We start from the raw sequence: 19,961 nt of genomic DNA, 5'->3' as shown, positions 1-19,961 counted from the left end.
TAAAATTTGATACTTCACAAAGTTGTATGAATACTGCTGTTATTTTAAGCTTGGATTTCACGGGTTTAGATAGTAGTAACCATTTGTTTCCAGCGCTGTAAATTTTCAGTCTGTCAGTATGCTCAATAAAATGTAAATGGAAGAATCAAAACAGTTGCTTTCAAGATGCTGTTGCTTATGATCTTTTAGCATACTAGGCAGGGCACGTGTGATATGGTATATTATATGCTCTATATTTGTAAAATTTGTATGAATTTTGAGCTATCAATCCAGAAGTAATTCATTGACTCCCTAACCTGAGGAATATCTCTCCTGGTAGTGCTCCCAAACAGACTTTGTCTTTATCGTGGCTAGTAAGACTCGGTGTTTCAACTGTGCTGGCTGCAGATGGAATTAGTAAACAGAATAATGAGATTGTTTTTCAGAAGAACCTTCTTGTTTGTGTTACAGGCTGAGCTATGTGAATCACGCAGAAGATCTAGCCTCCAAACTACTCCAGTGTTTCCCAAAGAACAGATTGTCAGCACAGGCGGCCCTGAGCCATGAGTATTTCAGTGATCTGCCCCCACGGCTATGGGAGTTAACTGATAGTGAGTATAACCACCTCCGAATTGATGTAAAAGAAAGACGCTAGTTCATACAGATGCATGTGTGTATGCTAACCCTCACATGCAGACAGCTTCATGGACATACACAGCCACACACAAAATACGTGAGTGCAATTGTGTAGCTTGAAATTACATAGTTAGCTTGACACAGGACAAAACGGATTCTTTTTTTTTTTTTTTTTTTGCTATCTCTGCTCTGCAGTCTGCAGCCAGCTATCTTTGTATTTGATTATGTGTGCAGCCAAGAGAATTATCTGAATTGTCATAAAGCAAAAGGAAAAATACAATTTACATATTTAGTGCTTTTCACTTTATAACATACAGTACTTCTTAACTAGCTGCAGCATACAGGATAAAAATCCAGCCGTGTTTGATTCACAGAATCTGTATCTGTTATAACAGTAACCTTTAAGAAAGGACTCGGCATTTGGAAGTCTGAGAAACACAAAGTAGACAATCAGTTAATTTGCTGAATTAGACTGTGTAAGAAGAGGATGGCAGATGATATTAACTAAGAATGCTTTCAGCATTTACATACATCTTTTTATTTCTTTTATTAAACAAAATGCATTCCAGTTGACTTGGCAGAAATGTTCCTATCATCATGTATGCTGTCAATTATCTCTTTAATGATTGTGAATCATTTATATCATACATGTCCATATCTTTTTCCAGTGTTAAAAGCACACTACTATTTATTCTGGGGAAAAATATTATCATGCATATTTTTGATTCAGAGAAGGTTCTGTTATTAAAAATAGGTTTCACAGGGGAATAACAATCAGCATTTTGCTTTAACTCAAATGTGGTGAAGAGAAGCATGCTTGCATTAGAACAGTGTATGTTATTTTCTGCTTTCAAGCATACATCCATTACCAAAAGATCTAAATCCAGTACTTCGAGGCAAAAAGTTCAGAGATGCAACAATGGCATGTGTGTGTGTGTAACTATGGCTGATTTAAAAGTTTGCTTGTAAAACTGAGCTCCCTTTCTGAATATTAATCCACAACAGATTCTGTTTACATCAGTGTCAGTATGAAAACTTCTGTCTTCCAAAAATTTATCTTTTCTATCCTCAACAGCTGTAGTAGTCACATTTTGAGCTCATTCTGTGGCCTGACTGTCCAAGTACCCTACTCCTGACTCTGCTCTGAAGAGCACTCTCCCATTTGTAGAATATGAACGTTAAAATCAAACCAGCACCATTAATTTTTGTCCATCACCAGCTCTGTCATAGACCGTGTCCTTGCTCTGCAAAAAGATTCCCAGTTTCCTCCTCTGCCATGCTAACACACCACTCAGTTTGCTGACTGCGGTACTTTATAAGATGAAAATTCAAAGGATGCAGTGTAAATTAAGGATGCTGTTGAAAGTCTGCCTTTGCTGAAACTGATGCAAAGAGATTCATTTCTTCAGGACTAATGAAACATCAAGAATGCCAGTTCATTTATCTTTTTTCCACTAAATGGAAAACAAAAATCACTCTGCAGTGGTGACATCTCAATCCTTCTGACTGTGTGATTTAGTCTAGCCAGGATTTTGAATTCTGAATTCTGCAGTAGTACTTTTCTGTTAATATGGACTTATTACCCACTTGCCACTTAGTTTATCAGTCAGTGGTTAAATCCAGTTCTATCAGTGAAGTAAATGCCTACACATTATCACTCTGCAGCAGGCTGCCAACAGAGACAGTCTTGTCCTAGTCATTAACAAGCACAATGTATGCAGAACACCAGAGGGGAATTAAAACCACAAAAAATACCTCAGGGTGGTATTTTTAATATGAGAATTTAATTTGTAATTTCACAGATTAAGAATTTTGGCTGCATTAATCCTTTTATCAGCTCACAGCAGGTTATTTGCAGAAGCATAACCATAAGGCGATATTCATTGGCAGAAACACGTCTTTGCATAACGTTAAACATCAGGAGCAGTGAAACCTTTTGAAGGGGGGAGAATAAAGATGAAAAATCATTATATTTTAAAGCAAGGTTCTTCTAAATGCCTCCAGTAAAATTTTGAGTTACAGAAAGACTATTTCTGTGTCTAGTAGATAATCATTATGAAGCATAAATCCAGATGCAAGAAAGGACAATCCCAGTATCAAATACTACAATCATTTCTATTTAGTATGACTTGGATATACTTGTAAACATATTTACAAAACAAAGAAGTCATATACTTTGGAGAGTTGGAAAATGTTTACTGTGTAGTGAAATGACCAGTTTTCATGATTCTAGTTCTCTGGGTTAATATTTTACGTTGAGAAACACTTGCTGTTGATAGTTAATTAAATGTAGGTATAAACACATTGAGTCTTTATGCACAACAGAAGTGTCTGTACACACAAAATCTACTGCCTCCTAATCAAGACACCACTGCAATTTTGCAAATCTCTGTAGTGAATAGTGTTCATCGTGGAATATATTTTGTCCACCTTAGTCCTCGTGCTGAATTGCAAATTTGGGTATTTAGCACTAAAAACCAAGGAAGGACTCACAGGTGAGGAGAAAGAAAAAGAGAAGGGGAAAAAAATCAGTCAAATGATTCTCCATCAGAAAATACTGTTTCTTTGGAATCACAGTATTTCATGAAAGTATGGTGACTCTGCCTACATTGAAAAAGTAAAAAAGAAGTATTTCACTTTCTCTTCTTGTTTTTACTTTAGTACTAAGTTTTTATATTCTATGTAATATTTTACAGGATAAAATTTTAATCTTGTGTTTTATTTTAAAAATGTGTGCAAAATGAGTTTATGCGAGAAGCAAAATTTTGATTTTTTTATTTGGTTTGGTTTCAAGTCAAGGCATCATTTCAATTGGGTTGGAAGTTCAATTTCCAGATAAGCTCTGTCTAACATCTAACCACTTTCATTTTTTAAAAATAGTACATTAAAAAGGTAAGAGTCGTGGAGTTCTGCTGAAAACATACTGTCTGGGAATACAATACAATTTATGATGCAACATAGACTTCATTCATCTCACACCTGAGCAGTAATCTATAGATTAACCCCTTTTACTAAATATGTGTACTTGTTATTTTCTATTGAAAAAAAACCCCCAGTCCTCCCCCTTTTCTGCTTTCATATTTGAGAGCTCATATTGATTTATTTGCATAGAATATATGCCATTCATAATATATGTTACCAAGGACAGCAGAATATCAAAAGCAAGTTGAGATGTCAAAAATACAGTGGGAAGATCTTGTGCACAAAACAATAGCCAGGTCTTTTAAAGACTTAAAGATGAAAGAGTAGCTCCAAAAACTTACAGCTATGCTAAAACAAAGAAAACTGTTACGGCCCCAATCAGTTCTTTAAACAGTCTATTAACATTTCCTCATGCAACCATGCAGTGGCATATTCGAGGATATTTTTATATAGACACTTGTTCTCAGAAGGTATTAAAAGTCAGTGGTTTTTCCCCAATAGTTTGAGGCATCCTAAGTAAAAATAAGTTTTCATATGATCAATGTGTGAATCCTTAACTATTTGCAGTTTGATCCCTGTGATTAATATTATCGTGTCTACTAGTAATTAGTTGCCTGGTGTTACATGGTTTTTCTAGCTCATGCAGAAGGGGATTGCTTTATGTAAAAGCTTTTTGAGTTGTTGGGATATTTTTAACAAGCCTATTTTTCTTTAACAGTTAATAAAATGAAGTCAAACAAAATAGCTCAGTTCTACTGGCATCAAGATTCTGAAGATGTAATATGTGATGTCAAATTATTGAAGAACCTTGGTGCATTTTTTTACATTCTTATTTAGTTCTAAATGCTCTCAGAGCAGAAATTTTAAAATGGAAAACATGAATTATATAGCGGTACACAGGACAAGTAAACACACACAACTGGGAACAGTTTTTTTTTAGAAGATGCATGCCGCTAAGAATGTTGTCATCACAGAGCTTCCATCATAATGCATGCAGCTTCTTTCCATTCAGGATTTTTATAGTGCTTACTTGCATAATTAGGTGGTATATGTAAAAGCTGTACATATTTACTCAGTGTTGTGTTTGCCATATGTATTAACTAATTATTTTTAAATTACTGCTTTTGCGGGAAAAAATCAAAGTTTCTAAACTGACACTCTTTTTTGCAGTGTCTTCTATTTTTACGGTACCGAATGTAAGATTACAGCCAGAGACTGGAGAAAGCATGAGAGTCTTTGGAAAAAACAATAGTTATGGCAAAGGTGTATCAAACAGCAAACACTGAAGAATACCTATGTTCACAACTGAAAATGCAGGTAAGGCATGGTTATTGGAAAGTATATCTTTGAAAATACTCTTTACTTCAGTTCTCTTTAGAAGAAACAAAATATAAAATTCAACTGCACATTTCTTAAATTGCTCATGTTCAGGCAGATAATCTGGTTTTGCAGTTTAATGGTCAATATAAGGAGTGTAAGTTCCTGGCCTTGGGGGCAGGATCAGTGTCACTGACAGGTTGAAAATATTGCAGAAGTTGGTGCCAGCAGATTAAACATTAGGTTGCCTTTAATTTGGACTGATGTTTTTTTCCCCTGGTAAGATATGGAGAGATAAAATACCTCTTGCCAGTTCTGTTGTTGAACTTTGAGGCAAGGACAAGAAATGATTCATTTAGTAGGTTTGGTAGCCCTGATAGCAGAAGGATGTTCTTGATGGAGACAGAGGTGCTGTCATGTTAATGAATTTGATCTATATCAGTGGATCTACTAGAACTGGTTTTGTTCTTGGATGGCTTTCAGTCAATACCCCATCTTTTTAACCGTAGTTATTCAGCAGTGAAATAGTGTGTAATATGACTTCAGGTATCCTAAGAGTAGAACAGAACCTGGGAAGGGGAGGTGAGTAGAGAGGCTACTTACCAAATTACAGTAGCGGAATGGTGGTTGTTATATCATGGCATTAACTCTCTTCTGCCCATATGCATCACCCCAGTGTTTGTTCAGTGGGATTCACCACTTGACAGACTTTTCCAGATTAGCAGTATTCCCTTATATAGCTGTTTTGCTTAGTATGCTTCTCTAAATAGTTTCATGCCACAGTGTTTCACAAAATACCCAAAGTGCAGATTTGTTTCATTCAAAAATCCAGGCCTGCCTTTTTTTTTTTTTTAAATTCACGGTTGCTTTTGCACGCTAAGTCCATTATAACAGCTTGTTACGGAAGTTCTAGGAGCTGAGATAAATGCGCATGCTGCTCGTGTACCTATTCAAAGGTATAGTCTCATATAAATGTGGTTGATATTCTCATGAAGTCTGTCTTTAATGAAGTCTGCTTGTTACAATATTAGATATAACTTTCTTTAATGAATTATATTCAGTTTACTGTTTTATGTTTATGCGCAATTTTTTTTTAACCCTGTAATGTTATGGAGGCTGTTTGCCTGACAGGCAGCAACTACTGAAAAACTGAAATGAATAGATTTTGGTCTTGACAGCCTGCCCCAATTTTTGCACAAGCTCTTCACCAGCAAACCATTTAAGATTTTCTAATGTCAGAAATGAGGCTGCCTCAGAGCAGTCTGTTTACATCTTTATTGACAAGTTAATCCCTACTTTTTCCTGGGGCTGTGTCCCTGCAGACATCTCTTCAACCTTGTCTGTTCTAACGTGACATATCAGCCATCTAAAGTAAATTTAGAATGTGCCCATCTGTGCTAAAGACCTTTTGTGTGGAAGCTTACATACAGAATCTCATTTCTCATGTACAGAATCTCCTTTCTGTTGCTTCCAAACAAATGTAATTTTTCATTTATACAATATGCAATAGGAAGTTTGTATTTGCAAATGAGCATGTAAAATAGCACAAAAAAGAACCATTTGATCATTCTTACTGAATATCTATTTAAGCGGATACAAATGACTTTTTAAAATTTTCTATGTAAGCAGAGAGAGCCACATGTACGTTTGACATACATCACTGTACTGTTATGGCTGCTCAACCACAGCTTTAATACAGAACAGCACCTTTCATTGTGTAAGATCTGGAGCCACTTAACAAATGTTAAGTTGTGACATGTATACATTATTGATTACAGTTTTCCATCATGGCTTGGGACTTTGTTGTGTTAGGTGCTTACAGTGTAATAGCATAACAGTTCCTGGTTGTAGTATTTGACTTGTGATATAAGATGGGGGGCAGCAGATAATACTGGAAGAGTGTTAGTACCAAACAGAAGTCCTCTTAATAGTAAAATGTAGAGAGCTGTGCATTAATGAGATGAAACTAGAATAGCAGGGGAGACAGGAGAAATGTGGACATGGAAACTGGACCTGGGTGAGGAATTGTTAGGATGGGTGGAAACCTTGAAAGGGATGAGACCGCCAAGCAAGAGGAAATAAGAGTCAGCGTGGAGAGTGAAAGGAGTTGGGAAAAAAGACTGCAGTTTTGATAATTGTGAAAAGGAGGTCTGGTGAAGGCTTAATCTGAATAGCAAGTGGCTGCGATTTTAAGCAGTAGAGCAGTGACTGGCAAGTAGGATGTTCAACCAGTAAAATGGATGAGTTAGGAGCTGAGTCAGTTATTCTAGCAGAAGACTGGAGTTGCAGTAAGCAGGATAGTAGCATTAAGAAAGGGATATTTATTGCGAGATATTCAGTTAAAGCCTCCATTCACAAGGCTCAGTGAAGCAAAAAGATGCATGAAAAGCAAAAAGATGACAGTAGCTCACCAGGGCCCTGAAGTTAACAGGTAGGTGAGACAAGTAGAGTTAGAGGGATAGAGGTGAACAGTACAAGCTGTTAAAATGTCAACGAGCATGATCAGATAACGTTACAGCTAGTGTGGATAAAGGAAAATTAAAAGGTGCCAATATTGCAAGGAAATAGAACAGATTATGAAAAAAACAGAGGCAAACAAATACTTATAGCTCGTCTCCTGGACAAGGCAGGTATATACGTTCTTTACCCATCTTCTTGAATTGACTTTATGCATATATAGAGATGGTAGGGAAGTTAGGAAGGGCTGGAATTTTGAAGTATTCCAATATCCATCAGGAAGCTGTGAAAGAGAAAGATCTGTAGATACGTGCTCTCTAAATCCTCTGATGTGTGTGCAGGGGAATGGTTCTATTTTTTATATATTTTATGTATTTTTATGCATTTATACATTGTAAAGGAATTTATTAGAAGACACACACAAAAAACCCAAACACGGAACCATCTTCAGCCACCTCCAGAACCTCGATGGTGTTGAAAGAAATTCTAGTCTTGTGTCTAGTCCTTCCTTCCAAGTGTTCCTAATTTCCTTTTTTCAGGGTAGAATAGGAAATAAAGTTGAGAGTGCCAACAAAGAAGCTGTGCCAAATCTTGCTGTGATAATTTAAGAAATTATCACCTCCTGCTGTTCTCTTCACAAGCTTGCCAGATGTTACTGCCCTAATAGTGCACCCACTGAATTAAATCCACTTTCCTTTAGGGTTTGGAAGGCAAAGAGACTGGGCTTTGCCCAGGAGTGGCTGGGACATGGGCAAACATCATCATCTGCCAACTTTGGAAGCAGCAGTTTCTGGCAGATTGGTGAAGGAAAGGAGCAAAAGGCAGTAACTTTGTAAATGGCTCCATCATCATTTGTTAGAGCCCATCTGCTGCCCTCAGAAATAGCTGCAAGGAGCAGCTGAAGAAATTGGTGCATCTCTGAGAATTTCTACTATCTTTAAAATATTGTAGTGCTTCAGCTGCCTGTCTGCAGCATAGCTGCTTACAAATCCCAAAAACTCCTTGAAATGGCAGTAACCTAGGACATGTTTCTGAAAACCTAGATAATCCCTGTCAGGCTTGGACTACTAATAGGGTCTCTGTGGACTACCCTGTGTCGTTGTCTTGGGCTCCAAGAGAGAGACAACACATTATTTTAGTGCCCATGGGGAAAGAGCTGACATTTGAAGTTACCAAGGTCAATGTTGAGACTGCTCCCTACTGGAGAAAATTAGCAAATATGTGGTAATGAGCTCCATTTCACATAAGAATCTGTCAGCAATGAATTAGGTGGGGCCTTTGGGGGAGTAAGGAAAGAAACCTTTGGCCATATCAAAGCATCTTTAAAGCTTTGGGATAAAGCAAAACATTTTTATTTTCTGCCTGATAGTTTTCACTGATATTTTTTTCCCCATGGGCACGAAGCATCTCTGTGGAAGCATTCCCCATCTCTACATATATTGTTGAGATATATTGTATACTATATTCACCCATCTCTACAGATACTGCTTTACCAAGACAAGAATGGACCACAAGAAACTCTAAAGCTGAGTTTTCCTTTGGCCAGTGGAATACACGGCTAGAGCTTGCTCCTCTCTGGAAAAGGATGAGTCAAATTGTAATTGAAAAGACAAGGCATTACCTGATATCAGATAGCATGCAATGTTTTCTCGTGGTGATTTATAATCCCCGGTTCCCATTGGTGGACCAGAGACACGAGATGTGTTTCTGGCCTATTGTCTGCTTCCTGGAGCCAGCAGGGACAGCTTCATTCAGGATGGTAACACCATATGCTTTTAAAGTATTTAACCTGTATTACCATAATGAGATCCCCTGGCTTTCTAAATCTCTTTGACAATTCACTGGAGCAAAACAAAAAGTGGTCTTTATTTGTATTGCTTCACCACACGCACATCCATCCGAGCAATCCTGAATTTCAATTGCAGGATGCTGAACTCTTTCTTCTGTGTCCGTTTAAGCCAGCAACTGACACCAGCCCAGCCAATCGAAGGGACGATGGCGTCATTCAGGTCACCTCAGCTGCGTAAAACAGAATAAAGCTGAAGAGGTGACAGTTACCACTATACTGGCAGAAAGTGCTAGTTACTGATTTGGTTGCTTGTGACCAGGGGTGTTCAGCAGCACAGAACTGTTAAGTAAAATTACCTTTTTCTCTTTGCTGGCTAGAGAGGTGACTGTTGTTGCATCACCATCCAAATAGTTTTATTTTTGTTTTTCATCTTCAGTTTTACATTTACGAATTGTGTAAGAGTGCCTCTTCAGCAGTGCTGTGTGGGAACATGATTTTTGCCTGCTTTGCCCTAGTCGAGCCGCAGGGAAGCTGTGGTCCAGCAGTATGTGTGTCCAGCAGTCAGTATTAAAAAGTCATTCTCATTCACTACTCCCCTGCATTTACTCTGTACTGGATATCCCAGTGTTGCTGAATCGCTGTGGAAAACCGTATGCTGTGCTTCTAAGTCTTCATCTCTCCAGCTTCAGGGGATAAAACTGTAGTAGTTACAGTGGAGAAAGGTCTGAATAAAAGAGAATTCTGGGCTGAGTTACTGTATGTCAGCCAGATTTTGTCATTGTTGATTTAATCAAAAGCCGAAAGTAGCCAGTAGTGCTTTATAGGTGTGAGATCTTGAAATTCAGTGTAAACCCGGCTTGAGAGAGAAGAGCAGAGCTAGAAATGCACAGCAGTGAACAGTTTCCTTTTTTAAATGCACATCTTTTTTTTAATAGATGGATTCAAATAGATGTGTACAAACAGTCATTGTGCTGCTGCAGTTGAAAAGATGGAAGCCGAAGCACTGAAGATGGGAGGTTTAAATTTCTCTTGCACCTTTTAGTGCCAGACAATGTCTATACATGAATGTTGAGGGTCAGTTTAATTATTTAACTAATACTGGATTTACATAAATTGGCTTTCGTGAAAAGGCTAATAAGATGCAGTTGTGGTGGGCAGCTGAAAGCAATTTGGGTTTGAGTCTAGTAATGACAGTACTAAACAGAGTTGAAATTGTAACATCAGTTTTGTAAAATGTTAAATTAGTATTAAGCTGTGAAAGATAACTGCAGGATCCAAGATATTTTTTGGCGCTCTCATACTTTTAGGGCCATTATTTTCGTATGTTAACAACATAATGGTTTTATGAGACTGTTCCAGCTGTGCTTTACTTCATATCAAAGAATAAGATCACCACACTGATAGAATATGCCCTAAATTTAACACACAAGGGAAAAACTCCAGGCATTTGACTACATTCTCCTCTTGATATATAAGAATTTATTATCTTGTTCCTATTAGTCTAAAATGAGTTATAGACTGATTTTTGCCCTCTATTGAGCCATCAAGAAAATCCCCCTGTATTCAGTAGACTGTGTGGAGGGTGGAATGGACTGAGCAAATAGCTGGCCAATGCAAGGCTGTCTTCATCTAAACCGCCCATCTCACTTAAGTGACACATTGGGACTGAGGGTGGAGCAACTGTCCATACAGAAGTCCATCAGGCCCCCAAGTATGCCACAGTAAAGAGAACCCACCACCCCATCAAGGAGTTCATGGGACATAAAAATATGTTTAATGGTGTTCCTGTGTCAGTACTGTAATAGCTCGCCTTGTCTGTTGTCATGTGAAATACACTGTCACTGAATTGCACTCAGTATAAGTAGTGGAATACACAGTCTCATGGCTTTCATGATAAAAATCCTTATTCAGAGTTGGTAAGCTAATGCATAGAGGTATGGAAAGTGAATCGGTGAAGGACGCCTTGTGGTCTTGCTAAGCTAGCTGAACACCGGTGCTGAAAGCCTGTCCGGTCTGTAGACTGAAAGACCAAGACAGCATCTATGCCTGGAAGTGAGTAGATGGAAATAAGTAAGCATGAACAGGATTTCCAAAATCATGGACAGGATTCTGGGAGGAGAAGTACTTTGGGAATTTCTTTAGGGATGGAGGAAGAAGGAGGAAAGAAAGGAAACAGGACAGAGAGGGGAGGACTCACATTTATTGTTACATACTGTACTTGGTAGGACAAGTATTTCAAACCTCCATGGCTAGGAAACATTGATGTCTTCCTTGCAATTATATACTCCATGTTATTCTGTGTGAAATTAGTGGCTACATACTTATTGGCATGATTTTTTTTTTTCAAGTTGCAATGTTTTGTGGCCAAATCAGCTGCAGAGCTCGCAGAAGAAAAAAGAAGCATTACTACTGTCACGGATAACTTTTGTCAGGGGACAATATCCTATTTTCTTGTACCATTGCATAGTCTGGAGCCTATTTTCAGTTCATTTCTAATGCATGATAACTTGCCTTCAGCACTGTGAAGATTCATTTTCAAATAATTTTTAGTGTAGAGGTTTTTAATTTAACAGTCGCTTATGCTGTAGGAAAGATATTAGTGATATTTGCATGAACGCATGTGCTCAGTTGTAGCACTGTTTATCTGACTTTCCAGTTTGTTTGTTCTTAAATTTAGGAGACGGAAGGTGGAATCCACTATGCCATAAGTGCACTGTATTGTATTATTAATATTAGGATAGCAAGCGATTCCCACTAGACGGTCTTTGTGGTCTGTTGATGCTTTAAGAAGTGTCTAGGCATGAAAGGCTGTTTGAGTTGCAGTGGGCTGATAGTCTGGGATGGCATTTGAATGCAGAGAGGACAATGTATAAATGACAATGACTGGGAGGGAGGCAAAAGCGGGTCTAAACTATTCTCCCATGGACAGTCACCTCTCCTTTAGGATTATTTCCTCACGTGACTCCTCGGTGAGGCTTTGTCTAAGAGGAAAAGTGGAACCACTGAAGGGGAGAAACTGAGGTTTCCAGACAAAGCAGAGGCTTCCAGTGCTGACACACGGCCCGTAACCCAGAGAGACAGCAAAGCTAATGAGAGGCATTACCTCTCAGGCATCATTTGCAGCATTCAGAATTACCAGAACATTTTACTTTCAGCCAAATTGTAAACAAAAAATGAATTTTAGTAATGCCATATACCAGAATTGTTTCCGTGGAGAGAGCAAGCTTTGTGTTGCTATTCTGAGCCTGTAGTTTACATTGCCTGATTCTCTATGAAACAAAGAAACTAAACCAGCCACTGCAAAATTGGCTCTGAAGGCAACACCCGTTAAAGTAAATGTGCACTGAATACTCCTAGTTGTGGGGAGATTCTTGCCTAAAAATGCAGCAATAGTTTACAACTCAGTTAATAAAAATGCATTCATTTATTCTGCCCCATAAGCTGGGATGCGGGTGGATGGGTTTCCCACATGCTGCTATTGTTAATTGCTATGAAAAGTCTGAGGAGGAAAACCCCCAAAATTCAGGAAAAAATACTAAATTCTCCAGTAAAAATCTGTAATATAGAAGAATAGCACTGAAACAGTATCTTCGGATATTTTAAGAAGCGGAAACAGAATTGGGTATTTCCATAATTTTGTGGTCTTGTTATAATTATTAATGTTGTTTTGGACCATACATGTATTTTGAATTAGTAATTATGGGTGATCATTCTCTGCCATTAGTACCTAGCTATTAATTCTGTACAGCCATTTCTGTAACTGTCTTTTGATGTTAATATAAAGACTGATTGTGCATTATATTTTCTGGCAGTTATATTGTAGCAGTACAGTCACAGCATGTAATATCATGGTATAAGCCTTTTTATTTAAGTTTTCTCCCTGAAATTTTTATTGTACAATTGCTTTTAATACCTCCCTTGTTCAGTATGTGCATTGCATGTGTATTAAAATCCAGTTAGCTTACAGTCCACCTGCTAAGTTTGATTAAGAACAAAACTAGTTATCTGAAGGCAAAGAAAATCTACACAATTAAATCTGTCCTTGTGTGCTTGAAAGATTCAGCAATAAGTAATCTGTCACATCATAAAATGAAGAAAATCAAAACAACTGAGTCATTATCATGACTCTGCTTGGTTTCAATCCACAAAGTCACATCTAGACTATGTAGATACCGTATTTGTTGTTTTATGTATCTGTGTGCAGACACTTGTAAATACAGAGGTGTAAATGTTGCCAGCATTTAAATTAGGTTAAAAATGCTATTTATGGCTTGCATCAACAACAAAAAAATATTCATAATCATCCCTAGGTGAAGACACTCATTTAACAAGCTTACAGCTCCTAATTAATTCTGTAAAGAACACCATTTGGCAGAGCAGAATTATGAGGTTTGCATATTGATGGTGGCAGGGAAAAATATATCTCTTTTCTATTTATATGGTAAAATTAACTTGTGTTCTTCAGAAAATGGCACATCTCGGAGGTATTGCTCTCAAAATGATCTCAGGGTGGAAAGAAATCAGTAATTACAGCACTAGGCATTCAGTTCTGTCCTAATTTTCCCACCAGTTTTTCAATGTTTCAGCTGCCTCGGAGACTTAAAGTACTCTCATTAGGTAGCTGCAGAGGCTGCCTGCTTGCTTACTCCATCACTCTCTCCCTAGCTTTCTCTCTCGCTCCCCCTCTCTTGCTCTCCCTTTTTTTTCCCCTCCTGCCTTGGGAGTGACTGTGAAGATCATTTGCTGGCATGATTGGCAGGTTAGAGCATTCGATCAGATGAGTTCCTCTTAGTGCAGGTCAAAAAGGCTAGTTAGCAGGAGCTGTCGAAAAATGCCAGCAGCATTCGAAATGGGAAATGTCATGACTTCGAGGCAGGGGGTGCCACCTGGAACAGAAAGCCCCCAGCTCATTAGCAAGTTACGGGATGCAAGCTTAACTGGAGGGAGCAGAGGAGGAAAGATAATACCCAATAGAGAAAATTATTGTGAAGTGGAATTGATTTCATGTATAATTTGTTTATCACTAGAGGGGACAAATGCTGTCCTCCTGACATGTGCGGAGGAGTGTGGACTATGAATGAAGCAACTTAGCATAATCTCCAGGTTGAGTTCTGGATTTAAAGAATGCCAACTTCTTTCTTCCCAACTGTGGAAATGATCAGGTCATGTTGTATTAATTAAACCTGACATACTCTCAAATGGTTTATCTGGGCAATTTTAGCAATTTAAGAGAATGTGGTAGATACGAGCTGCATTCATTATTAACATGGGGCAGTGTTTTGTCTTCTGGATGCAATGGGGTTGGGTTCTTTTTGCAAGCTGCTGTTGTAAAAAGACATGTTTCTGTTGCAAGTTGAATTGTAACAGAGCTCATTTTTAATGCTTAGTCAGACTGCATAAAATCAGAATGCAATTTCAGTTGCATGATATAATTTCATTTCCAGGAAAAACTACATACCCTTAGAAAGTATGGATTTAAAAATAAATAAAGCATTTAGGTTTAGTGTATAAAATTTAATCTGAAATGAAGACTACAGGGTCTGCTGCCTGTCATAGACTTAAAGAATGGTTACATAAAATATCAGCGTTAGAAAATGCTTACTCTTCTCTGAGACATTCTGTAGTGGTAAAATTGCAGGCAAACTCTTCATCCCAGGCAGTTTAGCTAGTTCCTGGCTATTAATGTTGCTAACTGTTCATTTGCTTCACTGGTCTGTATTTTGGTATAAAAGGCATATTGCATATCAGTAGAAATGAACTGCACAGGTTTCTTTCCCCCACATTGTTTTTTCAGAAATGTTAAGAAAATAAGATGGGATCATGGTACCTTCTGGAGTCTTTTATCATGGTATCTTTGTGAGGCTTTGAGTGTAGCTCTGCTCCTCCTGAAGACAATGGGAGAATGCCATAGATTTCAATGGGAGTAGGGCTGGCTCCCTTATCAAAACTAACGTAGACACAACAATACCATCTCAGGCTGAGTAAATGAGATTTAAAGGCTGCAAGCTGTTCGTGAAGAACAATTTTGCAAACTGTATCTCTTCTTGTTAAGGAATTTTGTCTTTTATATATTAAACATGTACTTCTCTCAGAAGTTTGCAGCTCATGTTTAAGCAGTCTCTTGGTTGAACGGTGAGGAATGTTTGCTTAGTGTTCAGATCCTTGATTTTTTTTCAGCTTTCATTTTCTTTCATCCATCAAAGTTTTAAAGTTGGTAATGGGGTAGCCAGGGTTTGCTTTATTGAGTTAACCACAGGCTGTTGAATTTTCCTTTCTCCACCTAATGTGAATCAGAATCAGATTTTTTGAAAGGACTTTCTTAATCAAAATATTTGTACAGAGACTTACAGATGAGTGTTTTCTGTTTTGTATTTCAGATAAAAAGCTCAGCATTAACAGTCTGCTAGTTTGCCAAAAAGAAGAGTTACTAAAGCACTGTAAACACAGGCATTCTTTACCTTTAAGATAACTTTTTAGTGCAAAGTTCTTTCAGATAGGCACTGTGAATATTGGCTGCCATAGCCTGTGCTAATGAATGCACAGGCTCAGTCCTTTGCAAAGTTCAATAAAGAGAGCAGAATATCAGAATAAAAATATCCTCTATGCAGATTCCTTGGGAGAATTTCTCCCACCTTGGGAAGCTCTCCAGATGCCCAACTACTATTTAAGTAAAAAAATGGAAATTAGTTTGAGAAGTTCAGAAGGTTTTTGTTACTCAGTGTCTGCCATGGTGCTTTGTTTGTGGGAGTGATACGTGTTTAAATTATTTGAATGGATTTTGAAAATTAGACTTCTGTTGGGAAAAGAGAACAAGTTGTCTGGGAAATCTCCAAGTCCATTAGCTCAATGAAATAAAGACAAGGATAGTAAGCACTGGACAGACCTGCTAGATTTTAACCCTGAGATATATTTGAGGGACCTGTGCTGGCTATAGTGTCTATCTGCATCTGGCAGGAGCTGCTTGGACACAAGCAGAAGGATATTTTGGCTAGGAAGTCAGGCAAGTGCACATAAGCTCTTTCCTAGGACTGTGTGTGACAGAGCTTAGTGACCTGTGCATGTCCTATGTTCGTGACCGAAGAAGTTACCACTCAGAAGTAGAAAAAAAATTGTTAAACAACTAATATTTCCCACATATCAACATTTTCTGGAGAGTAAAAGAATTGTAGCCTGCAGCAGAAGAAATGATTTAACCATTACTCATCATTTCTTTTTTTTTAACCAGACAACTTCTTGGTTTTCAAAACTGCCTCAGTGTTTTCTTAGCTTCTAGGAACTTTATAATCCAAATGAAGACTAGTAGCCAGGAAGGAATTAGTAAATGCCTTACTGTCCCTCAAACTTATTATTCCTGCAGTTGTTTGTCATTCACTCAAATCCTGACTTTTCTATCCTAAATTAATACTGTTGTGTTCCTTGACTTTCTGGGGAAGATAGGGCAGGAGCAGCGAGTGACAGAATCACATATTCATCATCTGATTTGTACATCTTTTGTTTCTCCCCCAAATTCCTGAGAACTCACTGGAACTTGCTAGTGTGCATTCTGCGAAGTTACCCATCTTTGTGAATCACTTTTCAGCCAGGAAGAAGCTCTAACACATGGTCCATATTCCATGTCAGTGACTCCTTTTATCATTACTTGTGTGTAAAAACACTTGCTGTATGAATTGCCTATGTCTTTTTTGAGGGGTGGATGTGTAGAAAGTGTTGGAAAAATCCAGTGAGGCCTGAGGTCATCTAAACAACTCTATGTAATGTGAGCAGCTGTTGATGAAATGTGGTTCAGTCAGTAACATTTCAACTTTTATGTATTATATTTCAAATTAAATAGGGCAGTAGAAAACAATCCATAAGTTGAACCTAGGATTGGGCCATGCCATTTTTTTAGTGTGTCTGTAGTCCTTGACTTTGATAACATTCACTTTTTAATCTTCTTTTCCATCTGTGTTGTTAACACAGTGGGCTGCAGTAAACTGGTATCTCTCTCTCAAAATCCTTTTCTAAGACTTTGCTTCACCACTTCTTTTTTTTTTTTTTACTAAGTCCTACCCCTACATTAAGTATCCCACAAGCTTTTTACATATATTACTAAGTTTTTAAGGAGGTATGTTTGGATAGATTGAGTCACATTGAAGATTTCTTGACCTGACCCTGTCAAAATCCTTGACCAGGAACTTTATGCATAAATCTTGATTTTGATTTTCTTAGCAGATGGAGCATTGCTTTTGGATCATTAACCTTGCCATATTTCCTCGGAGAACCTAAAAGCTGAGACTTTCTGAATTTTCAAGTCCTGGACTTGCTCCTTTGTGTAGGCTGTACTCCTCACTCCCCAGAATCATCTCCAAACCTCACAGTTTTCTGGGAAACTACTGTACCAGCTTGTGTGATATCGAAAGCAGGAGTGTTACTAATAAGTGACAGCATTGCTTATGTCAGCAGATGGCAGGACATAGTCATCTCTCCTTCTGCCAGACTCCTAAATGCAGGGTAGAGAAACTGCAGCACACCTGGGGATTCAGAAAGGTGTTTGAAATGTGCCTCAGTGGAGCAGAGTGATTTAGAAATCTAAGTCTCTTTCTGTGAGTTACTGTGGAAGGCAGAGAGTAAATGCAACTCAGTCTGAATGCATGGGTCCTTAAAGAAGCATAAGACATAGAAAAAACATCTCCAGCTGCAGGACTGTAGGATGCAATGCTGCTCAATGCTGCAGGCAAAAAAGCAGGAGCTCCACCAGGTGAAATCTGCAAAGCTTCCTATCTATTTGGTGTTTCTCATGTATTTTATATCCACAAAAACAAGCATAGTTTCTTGCTAACATTGTGAAGCATCAAAATTTTCAGCTCATGTCTATTGAGAGAAGTTTTTACTAGATGTTCTGAATTCCTGTTGTTAATCCACTGTGTGTTGTGATCACAATAATGCACAGAAGTTAAACAAACACACCTCCCCCAAATCTCCTTCCCTAAGAAAACAAAAATCCCAGACCATGATGATAAAATGGTTCATTAAGATATCCAGCAACAGCTTGTCAGCTTGGCTCTTAGTGTGTTTTTGCCTGCCATTACAAACCACATTGATCCACATATTTGGTATAGTCTAGAAGTAAAGGGAGGGGAAAAGGATTTTAGAAACATTTTTTACTCTTTAACATTAAGATTCATTCTTCAAAAGGTGGTTGTACTCTAGTGTTTGAAGAAAAAAATTTACGAAGTCTTTTTGTTCTAAAATATTCTACAAGTTTAAAGCAAATGTAGTATAAGGGTATGTGCTAAAGGTAGGTAGATGCTACTAAAAAGGGAAACCAGAATCATTAATATGTGAACATGAGTAAAATTGAGTTGTTCCATGACCTTGTTGTCTGAAGCTTTGCCCTCTCTCTCCCTTCTCTCTCTCTTTGTTTATTAACTTTATTTCTTACATTACACCTGAAACCTAGAATGTAAATTCTGTAGATCACGGGTTTTACTCACCTTACTCTTGGAAGGTCCTACTACATTTTGTGGCACTGGAAATACGCTGTATAATAGTAAGGAACCTCAGTGCTGTGTTTGGCCCTTTTGGCACAGTTGCTGAATTTGCAGGCCTGCCCCCCCCCGCCCCAAACACACACAGCCCCATCATGGATTCTTTGCAAAAGCCTGTGATTTCTTTGCTCCTGGTGCACATCCAAGTGGAAAGGAGATTGGAATGTGAAGAGATTTATCTTTGTCGTCACTTGCTTTTGTATATGGGCTATGCACATTTATGATGCATAGGTATCCTGTAAGTCCCAAACTTTCTGAAAGGCAACAGAATTCCAGCAGATGCAAAGTCAGTAAGTAAACAGAGAGTGCTGTCAGCCCTTCCTTCATTTAACCTAAACCAGAAAACAGATAAGGGCAGACATGAGGTCACATTTTGCCTTTTAAGGTAAATAATCCATGTCAGCTTCCCAAGGCTTTCCATCTCAACAGCAATAAATGTGGTCTGTATATAGGGCTGGACCCATCATACCTTATCCCTGTGAGAACCCCCACTGCGTGCAGTGGGATGTGGTCTGTGCGTGTGTTGTGGGGAAGGGGGAAGAGTAGTGTGTAAAGTGCATCACATCTGCATAACTTCTGAAGATTTTAGGTTGGTCAAATACATATACTTTGGTGCTAATGGAAACAGATCACTTATCACCATATCTAAGGAATTAGAAATGTATATTCATGACTCCCTGTTAACCAAATAGTATGTCCATCATTCTGCATTAATGACATAGCTTTGTTCTACTCATTTCATTTTTCTTTATGTTTTACCCAGCTGAATAGCTCAGTGCTGCCATGGGGTCCTGTATCGTATGGCAGACTTTGCCTTTTGAACTGCCTACATCACAGTTTTCTGCAGCTCCCTATCTCCACCGTCATTCCTTTTCTTCACTCTAAATGTTTCCAGGGAGGAGGAAAAGAAAGAAAGAAAAAAAAATTATTTTTTTCTTTTTTAAAAAGGAATAGGGGGAGAAAGAGACTGCTGGGGAAAAATAAAAGTTTAAAAGAAAGCCTGAATGAATGCTTCACTTGTTGGCTTTTAGCACAATTACCATACGTTAGGAAATATGCAGGGAATAGTTAATTATGACTAAATGAGCTCCTTTTAGAGTTCATGGCAGGCCCCAGCATCCAACTGTCAGTGTTGTGAAAGATTGAATTGGAAGGCTGGTCTCCCTGTCAGCCGGTAGGATGGTCTGCCAGAGTAAAATAGACAGTGAAAAGATAGCTGCGTTAGAGTAGCCTCAGCAAGGGAAACACGTATAGCATTTGCATACTTCTCCTGCAAAGGGGGTTTAATCCGAAGAAAGGAGGAGATTTCGGTATTGTCAGCCAAGGCTTTGTTC

The 19,961-nt window shown here is 38.2% G+C and overlaps 1 protein-coding gene across 4 annotated transcripts in view; it reads left to right on the top strand.

Moving 5' to 3' along the window:
* The window catches only part of CDK14 (cyclin dependent kinase 14), a 330,724-nt gene that overhangs the window by 260,122 nt on the left and 50,641 nt on the right, over positions 1–19,961 (top strand). For all 4 annotated transcript variants that reach the window (XM_052802555.1, XM_052802583.1, XM_052802574.1 and 1 more), the window contains 2 exons: positions 451–590; positions 4,708–4,854. In XM_052802555.1, the coding sequence (XP_052658515.1) occupies positions 451–590; positions 4,708–4,823 (256 nt within the window). In that variant the 3' untranslated portion in view covers positions 4,824–4,854. The remainder of the gene's footprint in view (positions 1–450; positions 591–4,707; positions 4,855–19,961) is intronic.

Source organism: Harpia harpyja, chromosome 1, assembly GCF_026419915.1.
Source record: "Harpia harpyja isolate bHarHar1 chromosome 1, bHarHar1 primary haplotype, whole genome shotgun sequence".
NCBI classification, from domain to species: Eukaryota; Metazoa; Chordata; class Aves; order Accipitriformes; family Accipitridae; genus Harpia; species Harpia harpyja.
The sequence above is the reverse complement of the archived record's forward strand: the minus strand, read 5'-3'. Positions and strand labels throughout refer to the sequence as shown.